General features: G+C 40.9%; 1 protein-coding gene across 2 annotated transcripts in view; it reads left to right on the forward strand.

Annotated features, from left to right (window-relative positions):
* The first annotated feature begins 848 nt into the window (after positions 1 to 848).
* The window catches only part of rttn (rotatin), a 29,883-nt gene continuing 9,436 nt past the window's right edge, over positions 849 to 21,295 (forward strand). Inside the window, exons 1-33 of one of the 2 annotated variants that reach the window (XM_068582146.1) lie at positions 849 to 992; positions 1,314 to 1,501; positions 1,807 to 1,996; positions 2,199 to 2,297; positions 2,431 to 2,521; positions 2,764 to 2,878; positions 5,168 to 5,318; positions 5,672 to 5,840; positions 6,450 to 6,640; positions 6,869 to 6,984; positions 7,866 to 8,033; positions 8,145 to 8,357; positions 8,585 to 8,697; positions 8,799 to 8,925; positions 9,238 to 9,363; positions 9,677 to 9,793; positions 10,417 to 10,556; positions 11,237 to 11,408; positions 11,503 to 11,602; positions 12,207 to 12,292; positions 12,913 to 13,030; positions 13,537 to 13,633; positions 13,719 to 13,784; positions 13,862 to 14,053; positions 14,725 to 14,967; positions 15,574 to 15,730; positions 17,236 to 17,402; positions 17,917 to 18,136; positions 19,128 to 19,256; positions 19,409 to 19,519; positions 20,038 to 20,196; positions 20,532 to 20,609; positions 21,106 to 21,295. In XM_068582146.1, coding sequence (XP_068438247.1) covers positions 962 to 992; positions 1,314 to 1,501; positions 1,807 to 1,996; positions 2,199 to 2,297; positions 2,431 to 2,521; positions 2,764 to 2,878; positions 5,168 to 5,318; positions 5,672 to 5,840; positions 6,450 to 6,640; positions 6,869 to 6,984; positions 7,866 to 8,033; positions 8,145 to 8,357; positions 8,585 to 8,697; positions 8,799 to 8,925; positions 9,238 to 9,363; positions 9,677 to 9,793; positions 10,417 to 10,556; positions 11,237 to 11,408; positions 11,503 to 11,602; positions 12,207 to 12,292; positions 12,913 to 13,030; positions 13,537 to 13,633; positions 13,719 to 13,784; positions 13,862 to 14,053; positions 14,725 to 14,967; positions 15,574 to 15,730; positions 17,236 to 17,402; positions 17,917 to 18,136; positions 19,128 to 19,256; positions 19,409 to 19,519; positions 20,038 to 20,196; positions 20,532 to 20,609; positions 21,106 to 21,295 — 4,630 coding nt within the window. In that variant the 5' untranslated portion in view covers positions 849 to 961. Of the gene's footprint in view, positions 993 to 1,313; positions 1,502 to 1,806; positions 1,997 to 2,198; positions 2,298 to 2,430; positions 2,522 to 2,763; positions 2,879 to 5,167; positions 5,319 to 5,671; positions 5,841 to 6,449; positions 6,641 to 6,868; positions 6,985 to 7,865; positions 8,034 to 8,144; positions 8,358 to 8,584; positions 8,698 to 8,798; positions 8,926 to 9,237; positions 9,364 to 9,676; positions 9,794 to 10,416; positions 10,557 to 11,236; positions 11,409 to 11,502; positions 11,603 to 12,206; positions 12,293 to 12,912; positions 13,031 to 13,536; positions 13,634 to 13,718; positions 13,785 to 13,861; positions 14,054 to 14,724; positions 14,968 to 15,573; positions 15,731 to 17,235; positions 17,403 to 17,916; positions 18,137 to 19,127; positions 19,257 to 19,408; positions 19,520 to 20,037; positions 20,197 to 20,531; positions 20,610 to 21,105 lie in introns of those variants that run through there. The other variant, XM_068582145.1, reaches the window with a different exon arrangement.

Here is a 21,295-nt window from a genome sequence, read left to right on the forward strand (position 1 = left end):
TGAGTTTCAAAAGAATGTATGCTTGCACTTGTGTTTGAAGGCGATGCACATCCATTTTTTTTTAGTACATCGATGTTTGAGAATATAAATTTAATGGAAGGATAACACTGCTGTAAACACTTTTTTTTCCAATATTCTAGCAAAGGAAAGCCTTCAATGATTTGGAAATATGCCTTGAAACACTGATGATCCTTGCAAAACAAAAAATTGCTTCAGCATGTTTAACATTTCAAAAGATCCGATGAGCGAGATTTGCCACAAATTGGCACATCAGATATGTCACAAACACCGTTTAAAGAAAGGCCCAACTACAGCCATAATGTGATCAGATCTACTGCACATGTAAGCAGGTCCTTGACAAATAGATTAAATAAAAAGGTGCAAGTGTCATTGTTGGTTGGAAAGGTTGGACAATGAAGAAGTCCATTTTAATATACATTAAGTAATTTACAACTATCACAGCCATTTTGATCTGGTTCGCAACTGCTGTACAGCTTTTTCTGAATTTTATATATTTTTTTGCTTATATGTGGAAGCAATTTGGACACAAACAAGTTGTATTTTTGTAGCACTAAATACAGTTCCACAGTGCTCATTAGCAAATCTCCCTAAAATGCTGCACTTTTTGTACACATGATTGAGTATGTCATCATTCCCCTTAGGTGTTTACACTATTGTGTCGACATTCACCATGTGAATGTTTTGTGGGTGTTCCTCTTAAACTTTCCAGTGTTACAAAAATAAGTCGGTCCGACACTGTTGGGCCTCTTGAACGCACCTTGGTCCTCTCCCGGAAGTGGTCCAACGCTGGCGCGTTTGTTGAAAACAAACCCGGGACAGACGTTTGTGTTGACATGTCACCGGCAGACAACCGCTCATTGAACCGACAAGCCTCGGTCGTTGATGAAGCTTTTTAAAACTGTTTGTTCTTTTGTACACAGAAAGACGCGATACATTGAACATGGAATTATCTCCGCTTATAAAGAAAATAGGTGGGCTCTCCAGCTAAGGACTCTGAGTTTACCTGAACTGTTTAAACAAAACGCTGTCACTTGCATATTATTAGCAATTTGCTAACGTTAGCTCGCGTTACAAACTCTCCAGGTTGTTTATGTCACACTGACTTTAGTGTGCAAACGTGTAATTATTGTCAACACTCACGTTAGCTTTATTATGTTAATTTACCCACGTCAGGAAAACTTTTCTGAACTTCTAACCAACGTTAGCTAACAGCTAGCTAGCTGTCGACCAGCTTAAACTCTGCTCTAATGTTTCTGCTCAACTTAATACTTTGTTTTTTCGACAAACCCTAGGTCATTCTTTGCTGGAGATAAGAGTTCGAGCATTAAAGAACATCATTTGTAAGCTGGACCATTCCCTGATTTCCGTCTCTGACGTTGTCCAAGAGAAGATGCTTTTTGTGCATCTCCTTGAGTGGTTCAATTTCCCTGAGGTGCCAATGCAGGAAGAGGTCCTGGAGCTGCTTTCAACTTTGTCAAAGGTAGATACACTTCTAGTTACATTATAAATGACTTTTGTTACCAGGTAGGTTTGGCAGACAGTGGCGAGAGAGGAGCAGTCTAGCCTCAGTCTCTCTTTAATTAACAAGGCCAACCAGACATTAACCTGCTAATTACGATTGGATCATTATTTGCCTATTTCCAATATATGATGTCATACAGTTTTATGTCAGGCCCAGTGACATTTTAATAGCAACACCCATGCTAAGGGATTTAACAGTGCTGTATTACAATGAACTCTAGTGTTTTTTCTCTATTTCCACTTTGTCATTTTTATTCTTCCCAGCATCCTAGTGCAGCCCAGATGCTAAGAGACGTCGGGGCGGTGGACTTCCTCACTCAACTGTCTCCTAATGTGGAACCCAGACTGCGAGCTGTCATTGATGGAACCCTGGACCAGCTGTTCCACCTACCTGAGCTACTCCCTTGTCACATAATGGTCTACTCGCATGGACAGCGTTCTACAACTCCAACAGGTGTTGCAAGTTAAAGCCAAATGGTTGTTTGTTTTGTGTCTGTCTTCGAGAAACCTCTAAATGTTCGTCATCGTATGAAGTGGAGAGGCTAATGAGCATGGTGTGGGTTGTCAGTTTGCTTTACGTAGATCCTATAACAGTTTTATCAAATAATTGCAGTATGTAAAAGTATATTTTAACAGATCTGGTGTCTCTGCTGTAGCACCTACAGTTGGTCCACCTGAAGACCATTTTCCTAATATGGGCTATTTCCACAAGACTATGCCGAGCCATATGGATGTGCCAGCTCAGAAAATAGCAGGTACCAGTGTTTTGATTCCTTAGTTTGCTGAGTCTCATCTTGAATTTTGCTTGCAGTTTTATCTAAAGACAGCACTTTATGTTTATTCAATGAATTACTTGTTTTACACATTTTACCCTTCTGTGTTTTACAGTGCGTGAGTCTGTGAGATGTCTAAAGTTTTCTGTGTTTCCATGGCTGACTTTGACAAACACAGACAGACACATACTTTCATCCAATGAGAGGCAAGACATGAATCTAACAAATCATCTATGCCGGGTTAACATGAACCCAACAGAATGTTAAATGAACAAAATTATGATTTTAATTTTGGAAATAAATCATTGAAGAAAAAGTTAACCAGACTAAGACACATTCTGTGCCAACTTTTGGTACTTGACAGTTTGATTTCCAAAAAATACGCATGTGCTGTGATGGTAAATTACGATTAGTATTAAATATATTAATTGTAATTCTTTTGAAACAGTTCTTTAAGGAGCAGCAACCCCAACTTGGTGCGGACCACATGTGAACTTCTGTGTGACGTCATTATGCAAGACTTTCCTACTGAAATCTTCCTGCAAAGACCGAGTATTGTACAGGTATTATTACATAACCATGTTCTTGCACTGACAATTGTATTGCTAATGCGCATACGATTATGCTTAGCTTTATGGTAAACCCATTTTAAATAAGTTGAAAGATATTAATCTGAAATTCTACAAAGTTTTATTTGTCATTGTACGACAGGGTTGTACAACAACATTTAGATTTTAGTAAAATAAAGAAAACCTAAACCCTATATTCTTTGTGGAGGATGAATTCTCACAATGAGAGGAAAGAAGCTGTTTTAAAGTCTGGTGGTTTGCCAGCTGACATTTCTGTATCTCTTTCCAGACAGCAGCAGGGTCAAGAGGTTTTGTCTTTTAATATCCCCTTAGCTCTACGCAGGTACCTCTTCTCACCAATATCACTGATGCGCAGTGGATGGGTGCCAAGGATATTTTGAGCAGTTTTACTTACCCGCTGTAAAGCAATCCTGTCCTGTGCTATGCACATCCCATGCCATTTTCTTAATATTTGGATGTCAGGAATCAGGATGCTTTCTATTACTGGTCTGTAAACGTTTACAACAACTTGGAGTTTTATCTTAAGTTTGTTTAGGAAATGCAGCCGTTTATGAGCTTCATTTACCAGGGTGGAGATGTGAGAGGGCCATGTCAGATTGTGTGAGATGCTGATTTTCAGGCACTTATAGCTGCTAACTTGCTCCATCTCAGCTCCATCGATGTAAACAGGGGTGTGTGTCTTTGCCTTCTATTCTATAAAATCTCCTATCACAGGTTTGATCCCATGCTTCAACAAGTAATATTAGAATCCAAGCACCTTCAGGTACAGTGAGTTTCTTTTCAATGTTTCAGTGTCAGTGCACTTGTCTGCATACTGAGATGAAGTTTGTCATTAAAATTAAATACAGGTAGAATTTGTATTATTTTCAGCACGTTGCGGTGCATTTTGTGGATGTTTGATTTTTGGCCATCCCAGTGCTTTTCACTGCTTTAGACAAAAGCTTGTTTTTCATTTACACTGTCTTGACTTAAATATGGTGGCTTGTTGCTTCCCCTAAAACATCTCAGTGCTTTACTAAATATGACTGTACAAATAGACACAATTAAAGACACCAGAGCATGCTTATTTTCTGATGGTTCTCTGCCAACTGTTCATAATGTTGAGCGCTATTGTTTATTCACATCAGTTAAATGACATGTATTGCTTTGAGTGGCTAGCATGACCATCCCACAATGGAATTTATGGGATGGTTGCTCAAGCCACTGTCAAAATAATAACCTGTCAAATGGTGTCCTTGAACAAAACACCAATTTATAATTCTGTGTCCCTGATCTTGTAGGAGGCTGTGGTGGCCTCTGGGGCACTTACTTTGCTTGAGCAGGCACTAGATTGCTGTGAGGATCTACAGTAGTTTGGTCATGATGTACTTCTTGCAGGGTTCAAAAGACCTTGGTGGAATGTTTTGCTTCTTTCCTCTCAAGGCCTCCTTGAATATTGAATATCAGGGATTCTGTAAAACTGGTCCAACTTGTGTGCAGGTGTCCTTGTCCTGGCTTTGTTGGCTTTGGAGGAATCAAACTGGTCCTTTGTTGCAAAAATAAAGGCCAATGTACTTCTGTCAAGTGAGTGCGTATTGTAACTGAATTGACATGGGGTCAAGATACACCCTCTCTCCATTTCTGGAGAAAATAGTACGCTGCACTTTTTGAGGTATCCACCAGTATCAGTTCTGCAACATCATGCATCTCTTCAGATGCATGAGACAGAGTGTTTGAGGTGTCCTGATGAGTCACACTGTGAACATTACTGTTTTGTAATAAAGTGGTGCATTACGTCAGATCGATCTCCAGGCAGATTTAGCATACTGTCACCCTGCAGTCTCATCATCAAAAATCATTATCAGAAAGTACTTTTCCAATTGTGGCTTTACCTTGTCCTCCTTTAAATGACTAACTAGAGCTATTCAGGAAAATTGAAAGACTTGGATTTAGAGATATGACATCATTAGCTAAAGAGAGCATGGAATCTAAACTTAGAACAAATTCGATTATTCAATGCTGCTTGCCCTTTTAAAGCAAACTTTATTACAATTGTTCCGTCACTGTCTCAAGTTTAGGTCCTCTTTTTACGCAGTCTTTTCTTTGTTGTTTCAGCTCGGGCTCTGTTTCCGTTTTTTGACAAAGCGTGAATAAATATATACTGTATGTATACGATGATGTTCTAATTGGATGTTACTGGTTGGTAATTTCGTCCTCAGAAAACCTTTCCATAACCCAGATTTACAGTTATAATACTGCTCTAATATCCCCTTCTGTTTTCAGAACCTTCTTTCCCTGTTGAGGCTGGGGTCGGGTAAAGGTGAGGCAGGCTACCTCCACTTGCAGGCGCTTTCCTGCCTCCGGCAGCTTTGTGTGGGGCTGAAGAGGAGACTACGCTTTCATCAAGATCCAAGCTTTTTCTCCACAAAGCAAGGTAGCATGCTATGAGTTTGATTTTGAGATTTTAGATGCTTATGCTGTTAGTTTACATCTCCCTTTATTATAAAGTTAGTTTTTAATAAGTATATGTATTATTTGGTTGTTCTACTTACTTCAAGAGTAACTTTAAACATTCTCAACTATTTATTGTTTAAGTTTTGAAGTGTAGTTTTATTTATTTTTTAAATTATCAGTTTATTTAATATAAAATTTGACTGCTTTCTGATCCAAATTACTCTTTTCTTACAATATCTCATTTGTATCACTTCTCAACATAATCGTCTCTTTATCATTCAGGATCTATGTGCAACTAATATACAACTATACCCTTTTTTTGTGGTTGTGTAGATCCTGTTTCCCAGAACTCGTCCTTTTCCTACTCCCAAGAAGTGCGTGGGCCGCAGCGTTCCCAGGCCTCATCTCCGGTGGCAGAGTGCTCTCCTCGGCCCTCCGTGGTGGGACGCACGGGCCAGAGAGCCAGTGGAGATGGCCAAGATGGAGACGCAGCTTCCACCAGGTGTGTGCGTCGCGGCAGCTCCACATTAATGTGTAACTGCATTTTAAAAACATGCTGCAGGAGACTATGGAAGAAAGTAAACTGCATCCCTTTAGGTACATCAGTTCTTGCTCGGTGTTTCTTTGCATGTCTTTAGCAATCGCCTTGGCAGTGAGAGCAGAGATTCACTCAGTTGCACTTCTGAGGCACACACTGTATCATGTTAGTCTCTCTTTCTTGAAGAAATTACATTTTGATATGATTCAGCATTGTTGTCAACTCTGTCTGTTCACCAGACCTTACACTTAAAGAGAGTTGTATACTTTTTAGAAACTTGTGCAGGATTTTTTTTGTGGCTTTGATAATGACAAAATTGCTGGTGACACCAGCAACCCGCAAACTGAGATGAAACAACGTGAAAGACTGTGGAGGATGTTATTATTCTTTTAGAAATAAATAAGACCAGGAGCCCTCTAGCGGCCGGTCTACAGTGTTTAAAAATCAGTTCAGATTCCTATAATGGCTTCTTTTTTTATCCATCCCTATAAAGCTCATACGTCACTCCTTGTATTTGAGTTTACAGATCATGAATTTACAGTCCTGCTTCTCTCTTGTCTGTGATTCATCCAGCGCCAGCTCGCACAGAGGGGGAGCATCAGTTCAGGCCCCCGGGCAGACGCCCCAGTCACCTGCAGACGTGGCCCACTTGGAGCTTTCTGACCTGGGTGCAGAAGATGTCCTGGAGTTGCAGTTACAGCAGCTTACTTTGGCTCAGTTCACTGTTGCCACCATGGAACATGCCATCCCACTGCTTAAAACCGGTAGGAGTCATCGTGGTATTATTTAAAGAGGGAAAGATTTTGTAATTGATATAGATGAGTTACCATTGTCTGTTTTTAGCTTGAGTAACGATCAGATATTGCCCATATACCTTTACCTGTTTCCTCATATTGACTGCATTCTGTAAATTCTTGATCTTGTCAACAAACAAAAAAATCTCCCTTGAAATCGCTCTTACTCAGTGTCACTCCTTCTCTCTTCTCTCTCAGAGGGTTCGCATGCGCTCCATCGTGTTCTGGAGCTGCTGTGTGACGCCGTCCTCCTGCTCGGGGACAGTGTTGGTGAGCTGGTCTGGGACGATCGCAGCCTGGTGGGGATGGAGCTGGCAAGTCAAAACACAACTCATGACAGCCTCTTATGTAGATGAATGGATACACTTCACTGGAAGGGGGAACTGGGTTGGCCACTTGACAGTTTGCAACATACAAATAGGCATACGGTACTCAACTGTCAAGGAGAACGATAAGCATGAGATGGAGCTGAATGAATTATAAGGTTACAAAGGCGTTTTGCGGTTTACAAAGAGCTTCTCACACATGTGAATACAGCATTGTTGGTTTGGTAAATATCTCCATTTACTTCGTGTAAGTCCACACAGAATGGATTGTGTTACACTAGTGTGTGTGTTTTTTTAACACCATGCAGAGTTATTTGTCATCCTCCCTGACTGTTTAAAGAGTATGTTCCTATGCAGGGGGACTTATGCACTTGTCAAGCCAAGGTCCCTCTGGCCCTCTGCTGTTTAATACATGCCCAGAGTCTTGCAGCCTGAGAACTGTTTTGTCATCTTTATGTGGAGAGCAGCTTTAGTGTGCCAGACCTCTAGGTTTTTCCTTTGGGAATGGGCGGAACTGTTCATGCCAGCCACAGCAATGCACAGGGCATTTACTGCCCCCTGCTGGTTCAATTCTTCTATTGTTAAATCTCTCCTCCCGAGAACAAAGTAGCTGAGAATAGATTGTTCCAATGTATTCAAACGGAGATAGGGTGGATCTGTATCTAGTCCCAAAATAACCCTGAAATCTGATTACATTCAATTCCTTATGTCTGGAACGAGCAATTTTTCTCATGGCCCCCAGCCAGTAGCTTTGTGTCTGTGTGTGTGCCTGTGTATGTGAACATGCACACAATGTGAATGCAGGTGTGTGCCTGTGTTTGTGTGGCGTGCATGTTTTTGTCTACATTTCTGTCTGTGTTTGTTTTTAGAAGGAGAAGCTGCAAGCCTGCATGGAACTATTGGGGGATATCCTCAGCTACCATCAGAGCTATTCAACAGATATTCCCCACAGCTCTCAGGTTCATCACAGAGTAGCCTACACAGGCATTGCTGTATTCACCATTAAACTCCTTCAGACCATCCTCCCTCCTGAGAAGGTATGTGTGTGTAGATGTGTTTCTGTGCACTTGCATGATCTAATCATAATACTTTATTCTCTGTGATTACTTTACTTAAACTCAAAAAGTAGATGTTTTAACTTCACACAGGCGAGTGACAATCTTCCAGAAAAGACAGCAACAGCTATTTTCTACCTGTGCTTGGACACGTCATTGGGAAGTTTATTACCCAGCATCAAAGACACAGCGGTGGCCTACTTGGAACAGGTGAACTCAGACAGCCATGATCTCTACAGGAGGGTGAACCGCGCTGCCCTTTGGATGGAATCCACTTGTAACTTTCTCAAGGAAGCAGAAGCCGAGGTATGAGCTGAATAACACATAATTACAGTGAGCACGTAGCAACAGTAGCTCTACAGTCTACGCAGATAGAGCAGTCCTCTATTATCAATATTCAACCTACAGTTCTTAAATTAAGAAACACGTTGACACAGATGTAACGGTCACTTGCTGTGGCTCTCAGGCCTGTTTAGTCCGTCATCCGTCAATGGCTTTTTTTCCTCACTTATTGATTTTATTCCTGCATCTAGGGAGAAAAGAACTGGTTGGAGTTACTGGAGCTGGCAGACCAAGCCATAGACGGCCTCCCGTTTCACCAGCACTTACCCATCATCAAGGAATGCGTTCACATCTGCTCTTACCTGTACGTTAAACATCTTGCAATGTAAAGTCTTTTGTTCTGACTCGTTTTTATATTTTATTGTTTTTATGTGAGTTTGAATTATTCTGGTTGTCCATCACTAGGTGGAAGTTTGATCAGCCCAGTCCATTCCTCCAAACAGAGAGCCAGAAACTTCTCCTGAAGCTGCTGTCCCATCCGTCACTGCCTGTCAAGATGGAAACATACGAACACACTTTAAACCTGGTCAAGGTCAGAGCAAGACATCTAATATCAGTGTTTAAGTGAGAGTGTGCAGGTTCATGGCTAAAAAGATGGTGACTAAATACATAATGTGGGTCTGTTGTTGGTGAGGCACCCATATGTAAATAACTAAGATGAAGATAGATGAATGACACATTTCTGACAGCGTTCTTTGAAAATCTGAATTGTTTTTCATTTTACTAACTACCGACTAGTGTACATGACTACATTTAAAGTGAATTGGAACTTTTGTATAGGAGCACAAGTGAGAGGATAGTGATAATTTATTATGTGCTTTGGTGTGATTACATACACCCCTAGGACTGCCTTGGCATCCACAATGTGTCACGACAGGAATCAGCAGCCTGCGGTGGAATCAACTTCCTTACCCACCACAGGGTACTCTATGAAATAAGCGCTTTTGGACTGCAGGATTCTGCAGAGAAGGTAGATGAAATCACATGTTTACTTCTTGTATTTGCATAGAATCAACTTGACTTTTAGACCGCACATCCTTAATATGCTAGTTCAAAGTTAAAAGGAATACATGTTATTGAATGCAAGTACTCATTAAAGTACAGGGTTTCTGTGTGTTTGTTTTCTAAGTTATTGTACATCGCTTTAAGGTCATGCTAAGCTGTCAGGGCTGGCTGGTATCATGTGATTTAGACATTTAAAAGTCCGTCACTGACAGTACTTGCTAGTAAATGTTTTGCCAGCAGCACCTTTGTGAATTCAGCAGTTTGCATGTGATCTATAGGTGAACGTTGCTGCCAAGGATATCCTGCTATTCCTGCTCAAAGGACGATTGATGATGACAGCATCAACCTGGGACAGATTTAATGAGGCACTTTACCCGGTCATGCCCATATTACAGGTGTGGTGCTCCCTGTAGAGACTGTGTTGTATTTGTGCTTCAGAGGTCATAAAGCAGCGTCATGTTTGAAACTTATTACATTACATGTATTGCATGGGGGGATGTGGTGTATGTACAATCAAAACAACTATTATCAAAAGTAAAAATTTGGCGCTCTTGGACTAAAAATACTTCATATTGAGCTGCCAGTGAGAAAAATGTAGTTATTCTCTCATTTACATATTTGGTGTTATATTGTTTCCTTTTTTTGCGTGAAAAAAAACAAGCTTTTATTAATTGTTCAGTTTCCATCAACAGAAAGCCTGGAAATTCTTCATGAATATACATGAGATTTTGACTAGGCTGTCAAGTGTGATTTAATTCAAGGAGGCCGTTCAGAGATGGGCCCACCGTGTCAACGAGAGACAAAATGAAACCACCCATAATCAAAGCAATGCATATTTTATTTACTGTTGCGCAGCTTAGCTGGAATTCCCCAAAGTTCGCTCCATTGTCTGCCAAGGTGTTTGAATTGCGTTTGTGGTGTGTCTGTGTGTGTGTGTCTGTGTGTGTGTGTGTGTGTGTGTGTGTGTGCGCGCGCGCGCACGTGCGTGTGTGTGTGTGTGTGTGTGTGTGTGTGGCAGGGTTATGCCAGCACTGAAGAATCACTGGGAAACTGCGTCCTGCTGATAAGTGACATGTCGGATGTGGCTAGAGACGAGGTGTTTCCAAGCACAGCGAAGCTAAAAGCAGCGCTCCGACTTCTTTTTACCAAACAACCCACGTGAGTCTGGTTCTTTCTTTTGTCAATGTTGTCGCTCTCTGTTTTTGTTTGGGTGTTATTTTCCTGCCCAGATGATTGCACACATCAGAGATGTGTGTGTTTGTATAAGTCTCTGATGGTATGTTTCTTTTGTGTCTTTGCGTTGCAAAGTTATTTGACTAGTTTGACGTTGGGTCTCAGGGCTTTTTGTGATTCAGACAAACTCCTGAGAGTCTTAATAATCTGCTTTAAAACACACAGTGATGGACATATTACCTCTGCCTGGTGCTGTCAGCTGATGTTCATATCAAGTCTATCAAGTCATCTAAGTGCTCTGTGAGGCATTTGTAAAACCGCTATCCAGTCCCAGTCCATGAATATTGATAGAGATGGAAATTAATACCAGACACTGGCCAAGAGACAAGCCCTGCTACATTTAGGCAAAAGCTAATAGATGTCACTCCCCTGCCAGCCGTTTATTGACAACCAATCACCATTTGGATGTTCTGTAGAAACAACAAACACAAAAAACAGGTAACATTTTTAACGATGTATTAGTAGTCTAATGCAGGCAAAAAGCTTCCTTTGCCACCTGAATAGAGCTGTTTTTTTGTGTGGGTTTTTAAGCTATGCTAAACAGTAGGCTTTTCAATTAAATATTTAACTCCAACTATTGCTTAAACTGTGCTCATTATTAACAGTGTGAGAATAGCAGCAGTGCAACAAATCCTTCCCCACTTAACCAGCGATGATGACGCTAACACAGCCAGACCAGACCTGGATCAAACGGTGATCTCCTCGCTCCCCAATCTCTTCTGTCTCAGAAACCCTTTAGACATTGCGCTGGACTCCAGCAATAAGTCTGTCCTTAAGGTATCAATCCACATGCACATAAAAACAACACAATTGGATTTGCATCTGCACAGGCAGATATAAAGTGAGACTTGATGTGTTTAATGGTGGCTAGGTGGAGTCGGTGGAGAAGCTGTTTTGTATCCTGTCCTCGGACACTGTTGACATCTCCCTGAAAAGATCAGCTGCAGAGCAGCTGTCTGTAGTGCTACAAGGTCAGCGATTTGTAAATTATACAGCCCTTTTAATATACAGTAATTAATGCATATACAGTATTGTATTCATTTATCTCAAAATGTATTAATCATCTATGTTTTTAATACATTCCAATTGAATGTAGGCTCCATCAGGCTAATACTTTAAAACCTTTTGTGCATATCTCTCTAATGCTTGAGTCTTATGAGAGTGCTCATGTGGAGGCATATTTTAATAGGAAACACACTGGCTGGTTATACTTTGGACCCACTCTGTACACCACAAGTACTTGCAACTATGTAAAGGGGATAATATCACTGTAAAAGTCTTACAACAGAATGTAGTTGCTAGCAATTCACAACCCCTTAATAGTTGATTTGGGAATTATTTGATATTCTATAATAAAGTAAAGTGCCTGAATTGTTTACCAAATTATAATAGGTTTTAAAGGCCTAACCAGGTTCTAGTAATAAAATGAAAAAACAACTTTATAAGTTGTGTGATAAGTGGGAGCTCTTTCCTTCCCTCTCACCACCATATGTTTTAGACAAGCAAAAGAAGGAAATTGTTTATGATTATGCAAATGTTGTCTGTATATTAAATTGCTCTCTTACTTCCCTGCAGACACAGCAATGCACCCAGTGCTGAAGAATCTTGGAATAACAGACAAAGTAGTTTCTTTCATCACAGGGAGCGTAAACCGCGATAAGGTAAAAACACATCTGCGTTGGCAAAGTGATAAATGGATGTGTGCTGAATGGATTGCCGTCGAAGCCAAGTGAAACAACCCCTGCACCTCATAAATGCAGTTCCATGCACTCTCGTTCGTGTACATGTCCTCGATTTATATCTGCTCATGTGAGTACATGAGTTGCCAGCGGATGTGGAGGAAACCCACTGAGGCGTGCATGATAGAAGGATGAAATGGCCTGTATTAATAGTGTTAGACAGGCCTTGGTCAGCAGTGATTTTTGCCCTCTAGTAGCTACAGTCTGCTGATCATTCCCGGGCCTTGAATCAGAAGGCGCTAACAAGGGTAATCGTCCAGCATGTCTGGCTACATGGAGGTGAAGGAACAGGGCCACAAATAATGATTTGTCTCGACTAACAAGTGTGTATGAGTGGGATGCCTGCAGGTTATGTTTGTCCCAACCCTCCATTGCCTGCAACCTGAGCAGTCTTGGGTTTCACTTATGTGAAGAGACAGTGAAAAGACCCTGTGCATGTGTATGGGAGAGACACAGCAGGAGGAGCCAGAAAGAGAATGTGTGTGTTTGTTTGTATTTCCCTGCAATTAAACACTGGGTGCATATGTTGCTGTTCTCCCTAGAGCTTAGATTGCCTGCTGGAGCCTTGTGTATGTATCCTGAGGAAGCTGGTGTATGCTGATCCATCTCTGAGGCACAGTCTGGCACATCGCAACCTCCTGCTCCTCACACTGCTCAGGGGTACATTCACAAGGCAACTCATTAAGTAACAGCTATACACGTTATGTTGTGTAGCTCAGGGGCACATTCTAAAAAGAAATGATGACAAGTCATCCATTGATGCATAGTTTTTACCCATGTTGTCACACTGCACTAATTGGCGTATTAGTATGATGCAACTAGTTGCCACGGTGCTCATCTCTGCATAATTTGTGCTTAAATGAACAGTCACTCATGTTGAATTAGAATACATTTCATTAAAAGTATTCTTGCTTGTGACTCCCGGTAAAGTTAAAGATTCAGACTGAAATGCACACAAAGTTATGCTTCACAATTGTAACGATTATTTTTAGGTTTTTAACGCTTTAATGTATGCAAAGGCCTGACATGGGGTGGAAATCTCATAGGGGTTTTCTAAACACACTTTGTCACTCTAATTTAATTCCAAATCATATCATATACGTTTATTCATGAGGTCGAGAGTGATTGTTGTTATATAAATTATCTATGTTATGTCTTTATTACAGCGTCATTGATATTAAAGGAGAACAAAGGCAATGGAAATGAGGTCGCTGTCCTCATGACGTTACTGCTTTTTGATGAAATTGCCAGTATTGAAATATGGTGAGTTTATTTTTCCATCTCTCCTAATATACATGTACACCCATTCAATAATGTGTTGTGCTACCTGCTTTTTGAATCATATCAGGTCGAACACAGCCAACACAGATGTGACCCTCACACCATTCTCCCTGCCACTGTCAGTAACACGCAGGTAAACAAATATGTAAAGTTATGAAGATTTGATATTCAACTGCACAAGCAATATGAACACCTTTACTGTTCTCCCAGGTACAACATCCCATTCCAGGCAGCGACGCATCACGCTGTCAGCCCATACTGCTGTGTCCTGCCCTCGTCCTCTGACCTCCTGACCTTGGCTCCTGCCCGCCTTGCCCTGCAGGTGGCCTGGAACACGGCATGGCATTCTGGGATAGACAACCTCCTTGAAGAGCGACGTGGCGTCTCTACCGATGTTACTGAGTAAGAAACCTAAGGTTGCCGTGTTTTACCATGTGCATATAAATATAAAACTTGCAACATATCCCTCCTGATACTATTCTCTCTCATAGAGAATTGTAGGAAATTTGTTTCAAAAGTCTTGGCATCTTACATTCCATCCGTCTTCATTTGCTTTTAATGTGACCTAATCTAAAAAGATGAGACTGTCTCCCACACAGTTTTCACCAGCTTGATTACAGCAAGTACGTTTAAAGCACGCCCCAGACGGATCAATCCACTAACTGCTTTGATTGGGGGAAGTGTACTTGTTTGAGATGAGTTAGTGAAAAAAGAGAGGTGCCTTCTCTTTTCTATAAAATACAACTCTGTGCACATTCCTTGCCGCTGATGGTATTGTTTTTTCCTATTCATCTTTTTTCTATATAACGTTTTTCATAGTGAGTTGACATCATTTGACACTTTTCTTGAGAATTGCTTGTTAATTGTAGCTGGTATGATGCCCGCCTCTGCTTGGTTTCGATGACAAGTAATTCTCTCTTTAATGTCTCATCCCCAAAGATTAGTGATCAAATATGTTTGTTAATGAAGTCATTAGTATTCTTCTGATGCAGCACACGTGTCAGCACATCAATAGTCACGTAGTCTGCTTTTGAATAAATGTTTTTTTAACCATTTACATTTTGTCCCTACAGATTTCATCCTGACTTGAAGCTGTCAGAAGCACAGGTTCTGTCGCTGCAGGCGGTGCATCTTCCCACTGCGCTGCAGGGCTGCATCAAGGCCATCGTCATGGCAGCAGGACACAGCTCGGTGACCTCTGCCCTCTCCAGGCTGAGCCTCTATTTACTTATTGACCAACTGGCCATCCCTCACATCCCCATCCACAGTTGCAGAAAAACCCTTCACTCCCTCAGCTGGCAGGCAGCAGTTACAAGGTGCACTGGATACAAATTCAGTTTGAGGTTTTTGTACTTTAGGTTGACATGCTAATAACCAAAACATATGTATTGTTAACTTTTATGAATTAAGAAAATGATGGTAGGATTGTATGACATTCCCCAACAGTATGCTATTGTTATTACTTCTGCTGTCGAACAAAACAATACTTGCTCTGGACCAATTAATCTCTATGGCTCAATTGGTAACCCTATCCCTATTTTCTTTCTAACTACTCTAATCCTGAAAAAAAAGATGCTAAATGAAAATAATTAAAATCTCATGCATTGTAATACTGATAAAAACAAAAGGAGCCACAACCAAAGTGCATTCAATTATGCAACTTTCTTCAGTTGATCTCCACCCCTCTGCAAAAGAGTTTTCTTATTTAGTGTTGCAGCATATGTCTTACCACTTGTCATTGGTTTGAGCAATTCATATTTCCACTATACAATGATGTTTTACTTATTAGTTTATTGGGAAAAAAAAAGGTATTCAGTTTACGAGACAAGTAATGAATTTCCAAGTTACGTTTTTTTCTATTTTTCTTTTAACCATGCTCTCTTCCTGTTGTTGTCTCGGTCTGTGTCTCTTCCTCCCTGCAGGTTTCTCCAGGTGCGTCCAGCCAGTGTTGAGGATGAGAAGTTGCTTGTGGGCATTGTTGCATTTCTGAATGCCTACTTCAAACAGATGCACACAGAGTATGCATCTGACCCAGAAGACAAGGACCTACGCTGGATACTTGAGCTGCTTCTCAACCAGGTGCAAATATTTTACACTGTCTGCAAATAACAAAGTAATACCTTACTCAAGAAATCCTATTACCTTACTCAAGAAATCCTTTTTAGGTTTTTACTTAAAAGGATGGCTTTGAACATAAGTTACAGTGTGGTTAGCGTATAGATGATGTGCCATTTTCTAGTTTTTAGGGCTGTGTATTTGCAAGCACCTCACTATACGATACACATCACGATATATTGCAATAAACATTTTTTTAAATGAAAATTTTAAAATAGAGCTGAAAATACAACTTAGTCTAATACGTACATCACACATTGATAACTCAGCAGACAAATTGCATCAAAACTACTTCAAAAGGTATTTTTATTGCACATCAGTCATCACTCAGACGAGAACACGCTGAACTGAAATACACTGAAATTCTATGACAATAAAGTGCATGTTGTACTCTCATTGTGTCACTGAACACTTTTTTACCAAAATTCACTTCCCACAACTTAATTTGAACATAAAATTCATACATTCTACTTTCATGCCATAAACATCATATAAAATAAATTGGGTAAAGTTGTCTGACACTTCCCATTTACGTCCCTTTTTTTGTTATTGCCTGTGGTGACAGAATTGTGGTGTGACAAAATCGGATGACAGGATTTTTGTTTCCTGTATCGATAGTAGTTCCGGACATACCCATACACTATTGTTTACAAAATTGTTACGATATTTAGCTTCATGTTGTTTATTGATATTTCTGCACAGCCCTTCTGTTATGTGTTTGATGGTACTGTAGTTTGTCTGGTGAGTGTGTATGTTTGCAAAATATGTGTGTGTGTGTGCGCGCATCTCTGTTAGCCTGTAATCTGGTTAGATTCTCTCCTCTCCAACACAAAGGGTTATATACCTGTAATCAAAGCTTGAATAAATCACAAGCCAAACATATTACGCCAGAAAAATAGTATCACAGTGTACCACCTCGGAAGAGATTATTTCCTGAGCTCTTAAAACAAAGTTAGATTCATATTTCTGCCCGAGGAGAGGAATCACCACACTGTTTTAGCGGGGAGAGCTACTTTTAGGATTTAATCAGTCTCACCTTGGTTTTCTCATTAACGTGTGTGTAAACAATAAGCCCTCCCCTGGCAGCTAAAGCAGACTCAGATTGAATGCCTGGTAGGGGTGAGCAGCTCTGCTCTGACTTTTCTGTAATTACTGAGCTGTTTCAGGAACATCTGTCACTCCCTGCACTTATTATTAACTCTCCATGTGCACTGCTCAATAAGAAATTCTACATGTTTGTTTGTTTTTTTAGATCAGAGTTTTGCACGGTGGGTTGTATGAAGAAGGAAGGCGCTCTTTAAGATGTGAAATAAATTAGTTGCTAAAACAAACAATTAAATGAATGCCAATTCATTAGAGGCATTATGACATTAAGATGGCAGAATTCCTTCAACATATATACAATATATACTGTAAATATGAAATAATGTTGAAAATTGTTGTTGTTCTTTCATATATGAATCATTCAGGAGACTGCATCCATTCTTAATTTGCTCCTTGGTGTGGAGACCCAGGCCTCAACTCAGAGCACAGGGGGGCCGGAGGAACTGAAGAGCCATGTCAGCCAGAGGCTGCAGAAAGAACTCACCAGCTTCTTTCACATCTTACTCCTCCGTCTTACACGAACCACTGACAGGTAGGGTGATTTCACGCAAAGACGTTGACACTCCAGTCTGAAGTCACAAGACGGGCAACACACTTATCAGTCTTTATTTAGAAGTCTTTGTCTTTCACTGCAATTTGAATATCATTATCAAGCCATACATTAAATTCAACTATTTTATAATTTTACGTTGTTGATTGTTTTGAAAGGTAATTGTATTGATTATATTACTATAATAGGTATAATGTTGTTTCATCTACTTAAGTACTAATTGCTGCCTTAAAAACAGGTATACATTATATTTTAGATAGTGAAGTATTCTTCCACTGACGGGGAAGGGCTTATTTTAGTGATAGAAAACCAACTAGCTTAGTCACTTAGAACATAAAAATGAATGCAAAACGCATAAAAAAAAAGGTTTTTGAAAAAGAATTGGAATGCTCATTGTGTGTTTTTTTTTTTCTCTTCCGCTTCTCGACGACTCTCTTGTCTCTCTGGTTTGCTTGTGCCTTGCTCTTTCTCACTCTGTCCTTTCCTGTCTGCCCAGGCTATGTCTGGCATTAGCCGGCCCTTTCAAGAGCCAGCTGGCAGTCCGTTTGCTTCAGAGCCTGAGGGTGTCTGATGCCCCCCGTTTCTATGGCCTTCCCAGCCTGGAGAGAACACTGCAGGGCATGGTCAGTCTGACCGCCCAGCCTGGCTGGAGCTCCCACTACTCTGACCTGGAGCCCATCGTCCTCTGCGCCAAGTATCTCAGTGGGCTATTAGAGGTGCGTGTGTGTGTGTGTGTGTGTGCGTGTGCGTGTGTGTGCGTCTGTGTGTGTGTGAAGCTTTTCATAGTATGTATGCATATGTTCATGTGTTGCATGGGCAAATGTGAGCCTCCTACCATCTTTTCAGAGATGAGACTGCCTGCTGAAATGAATAAAAAGCAAAAGCATGGTGCTTTCTAAGGAATTAATTAAAGTTAAGCAAAATGTGGTTACGGGACGTGCATTGCAATAGGTAACACTCTCATTGATTAGATATGCCACACTGTGAAGATGCTGGTGAGATCAATCAACCTTGCGTATTCCATCTGTTTGATTGCTCAACGGTCTATAAAACAATAGCACAACATGGTGTAGACCAGCTTGCACAGCAGTCCTCAGCACAGAGGTGTCTAAACTTTTATTTTTAATTTGGAATGAAGACCCCACTGGAATAACACAATACCTATGCTTCTTCATTTGGATTGTTCAAATGGGCCTCTCTCACGGACATAAATTAAGATTGCATGAAGATTGAATGTTAATTTCCTTTTCGGTCATGATCTCTGGTGGCTGCTTTTATCTGGGTGATAACAATCGCATACCTAACACTATCACCCCCGTCTTCTCCAGCCTCTGACCCACCTCTCACCTGATACTACTGGCACTGAAGGGCCCTAAAGCTCAGCAGGCCTTGGGCTCCTCTGTCTTCATCTGCTCTTCAGTGCAGTCCCACATCCTGATGGCACATCAAAGCAAAATAATTAGTCTCAATTGTATTTATTTTTCCTTTGGATGCAGTGAGTTGCATGACAAGCATACAGTAATCATTAACTCAGAAACTGGTACGTCTTTGCCTGAAACGGGGAGCAACATGTCAAAACGCCACTTAGTGTGCCAAATCCAAATAACGTGCAGTTCTGTCAGCTATGTGTTTGTAAAGGGAAAATGAAGGGACACAAAAGAACTGCATTTTTCTCTAATTAAACATCCCACTATTTACTTTACACAGGTAATCTCATCATTTTATGTGGAGTGGGGAGGCAACTCCATGTCTTTCATGGGGAAAGGTGTGACCAAGAATGCTGTCATCTGCTTGCTTCACCTGTCCCACGAGATGATGGTCGAGAACAAGGACAAGGCAAGTGTCAGCAATGTTTTTTGCTGCTGGTTTGAAAGAAATCAGTGTGAGATGCAAGTACTAAAAGTTGACACGAGTCTACACAGTATTAAGAAATGTTGGAATGTAACCATAACAATATTTTTTTTTTCTCTGTTTTTTTTCTGCATCAGGACTTCATATCCCAGTGGTCTTTGGGGAACGAGGCAGCTGCTGACGATGCTGGCTCTCCTCAGCTTGGTTTGGCCTGGCTCGTCCCACTATGGGTCGACCGCGATCAAGAGGTGCGGACAATCTCTAGCTTCTCATTATTGTATAGACATAATAAGTTAAACACTTTAACATATATAAACTATATTTATATGACACTCCAGTCTTCAATGTTTAGCTGTTCACTATTCATTATTCAGCTGAACTTCATAAACTCTTTCTGTCATACAAAGAAGTTTCCAGATGCTTGACTTTTGGGACAAAATGAAACCCATAAGATTTGTGCAAGAACTCGCAGACAAAAAGAAGCACATGACAGCTAGTCGTACCGAAGTCTCTGTCTGTCTCCCAAAATAAGTTCTCACACAACTCATTCGAAGACGCTCCCTCGACAAGGTAGAGTCTGTCGTTGCCATCATCAGTTTAAATATGGGTTTAGGGTTTTGAATAACCAACATGGCCAAATGCACATCCACAATAAATATCATTTTTGGTCTGTAGATGTATATGCACCTACATCACATTTATGTTCTCATTTTGCTGGTTTTTACTCACACATCCACTCAAATTTGTGTCTCCCAACTCCCGCTAGGTGAGGTTTGCCAGTTTAGGTTTAGGTGCAGCTCTGTCCTCGGTGCCCAGCGGGTGCCAGGCTCTGTGTGCCAGCTGTCAGAACATCAGCGGAGGTCTGTGGGGCACGTTACTCAACATCCTCCTGGATCAGCAGGAGAGCAGCATGGTGCGCAGAGAGGTACGCTATTGGAACTACAACCATGCCCTACTGTTATTATGTTTATTTGTTGCTACACAGGAAATAAATAACTTCCTTTTGAAGAGTTCTGGGTCTTTTTTTGCGTTTACAGAGATGATTGACAAAAGCTAACCCCATCTATTATAAATTGTTAAAATGCGGCACTTCCTGTTGTTATTGTGTCCCAGAAGTAAAGAGTAAAGAGTAAAGTCAGTTTAAATGTGGCTGGACTTGGATGTATTACCAGCCAAATTCAGGCAGATGGCACTGTTGCTGATGCAGTCTTACTTGGCCCCGTCTCTTGCATGTCTCTTTTATTCTTCTTGTTTGTCCAGGCTGCATTTATCCTGCAGAACTTGATGGTGATGCCCATGCCTGCCAACGCAGAGGAGGCCAAGGACTCCCACTGGCAGGTCAGCAGCTCTGCCGACCAGTTAAAAAGCTTTTATAGACCATGAAATGTTTTCTCTCTCCCCTTTTTTCAGTTTCTTTCTGTTTATATTCCCGCCCCTCCTCCTTCTCTGTTCCTCCCTCCCATTCCCCTCTTGTTAAGCCCTGCAGGGTACAGACCAGAGGTGTTTCTAAAATTAAAGCTCTACAGGGCCTTCAGCGTTCAAATCCAAAATAATTAAGTTTAAATCTCTCTGAAAACACCAAGTGCATCTAAATTTGGGAGGTCATCACTAAATATAATTTATTCAAAAACAATGCTTATTGTCTTCAAAATTTTATTGAGTTGCTTTTTTGTATCAAGACAAAAAATGTAACTTTAAAAAATAATTAATCTTCAACTTATCTGTATTCAGTCCTTTTTCTTTCCTCTCTTCTATTTGCCCTGTTCTTATCTTTAAAATGTCAGTGGATGTGGACTCATCTCTGGATCTTCCCCTAAATTAACTATTTCCTCAGCACCCGTGTGTCCACGATGAGGTGTCCGGCATGTCTCTGGTGGGTCTTCCAGCACTCCAGGCTCTGCTTTACCACTGTCAGTACTTCCAGCATGTGGCTCTCTCTGCCTCCAAGTGTTACCAAGGAAGGTACACTTTCCACCTGCAACCTCACACCAGTGGACCTCATTCTCAGGAGAGCAGTTCTCTCA

This window comes from Clinocottus analis, unplaced genomic scaffold (assembly GCF_023055335.1).
Source record: "Clinocottus analis isolate CAN_PGR_092001 unplaced genomic scaffold, fCliAna1.0.p SCAF_18, whole genome shotgun sequence".
Taxonomy (NCBI): domain Eukaryota; kingdom Metazoa; phylum Chordata; class Actinopteri; order Perciformes; family Cottidae; genus Clinocottus; species Clinocottus analis.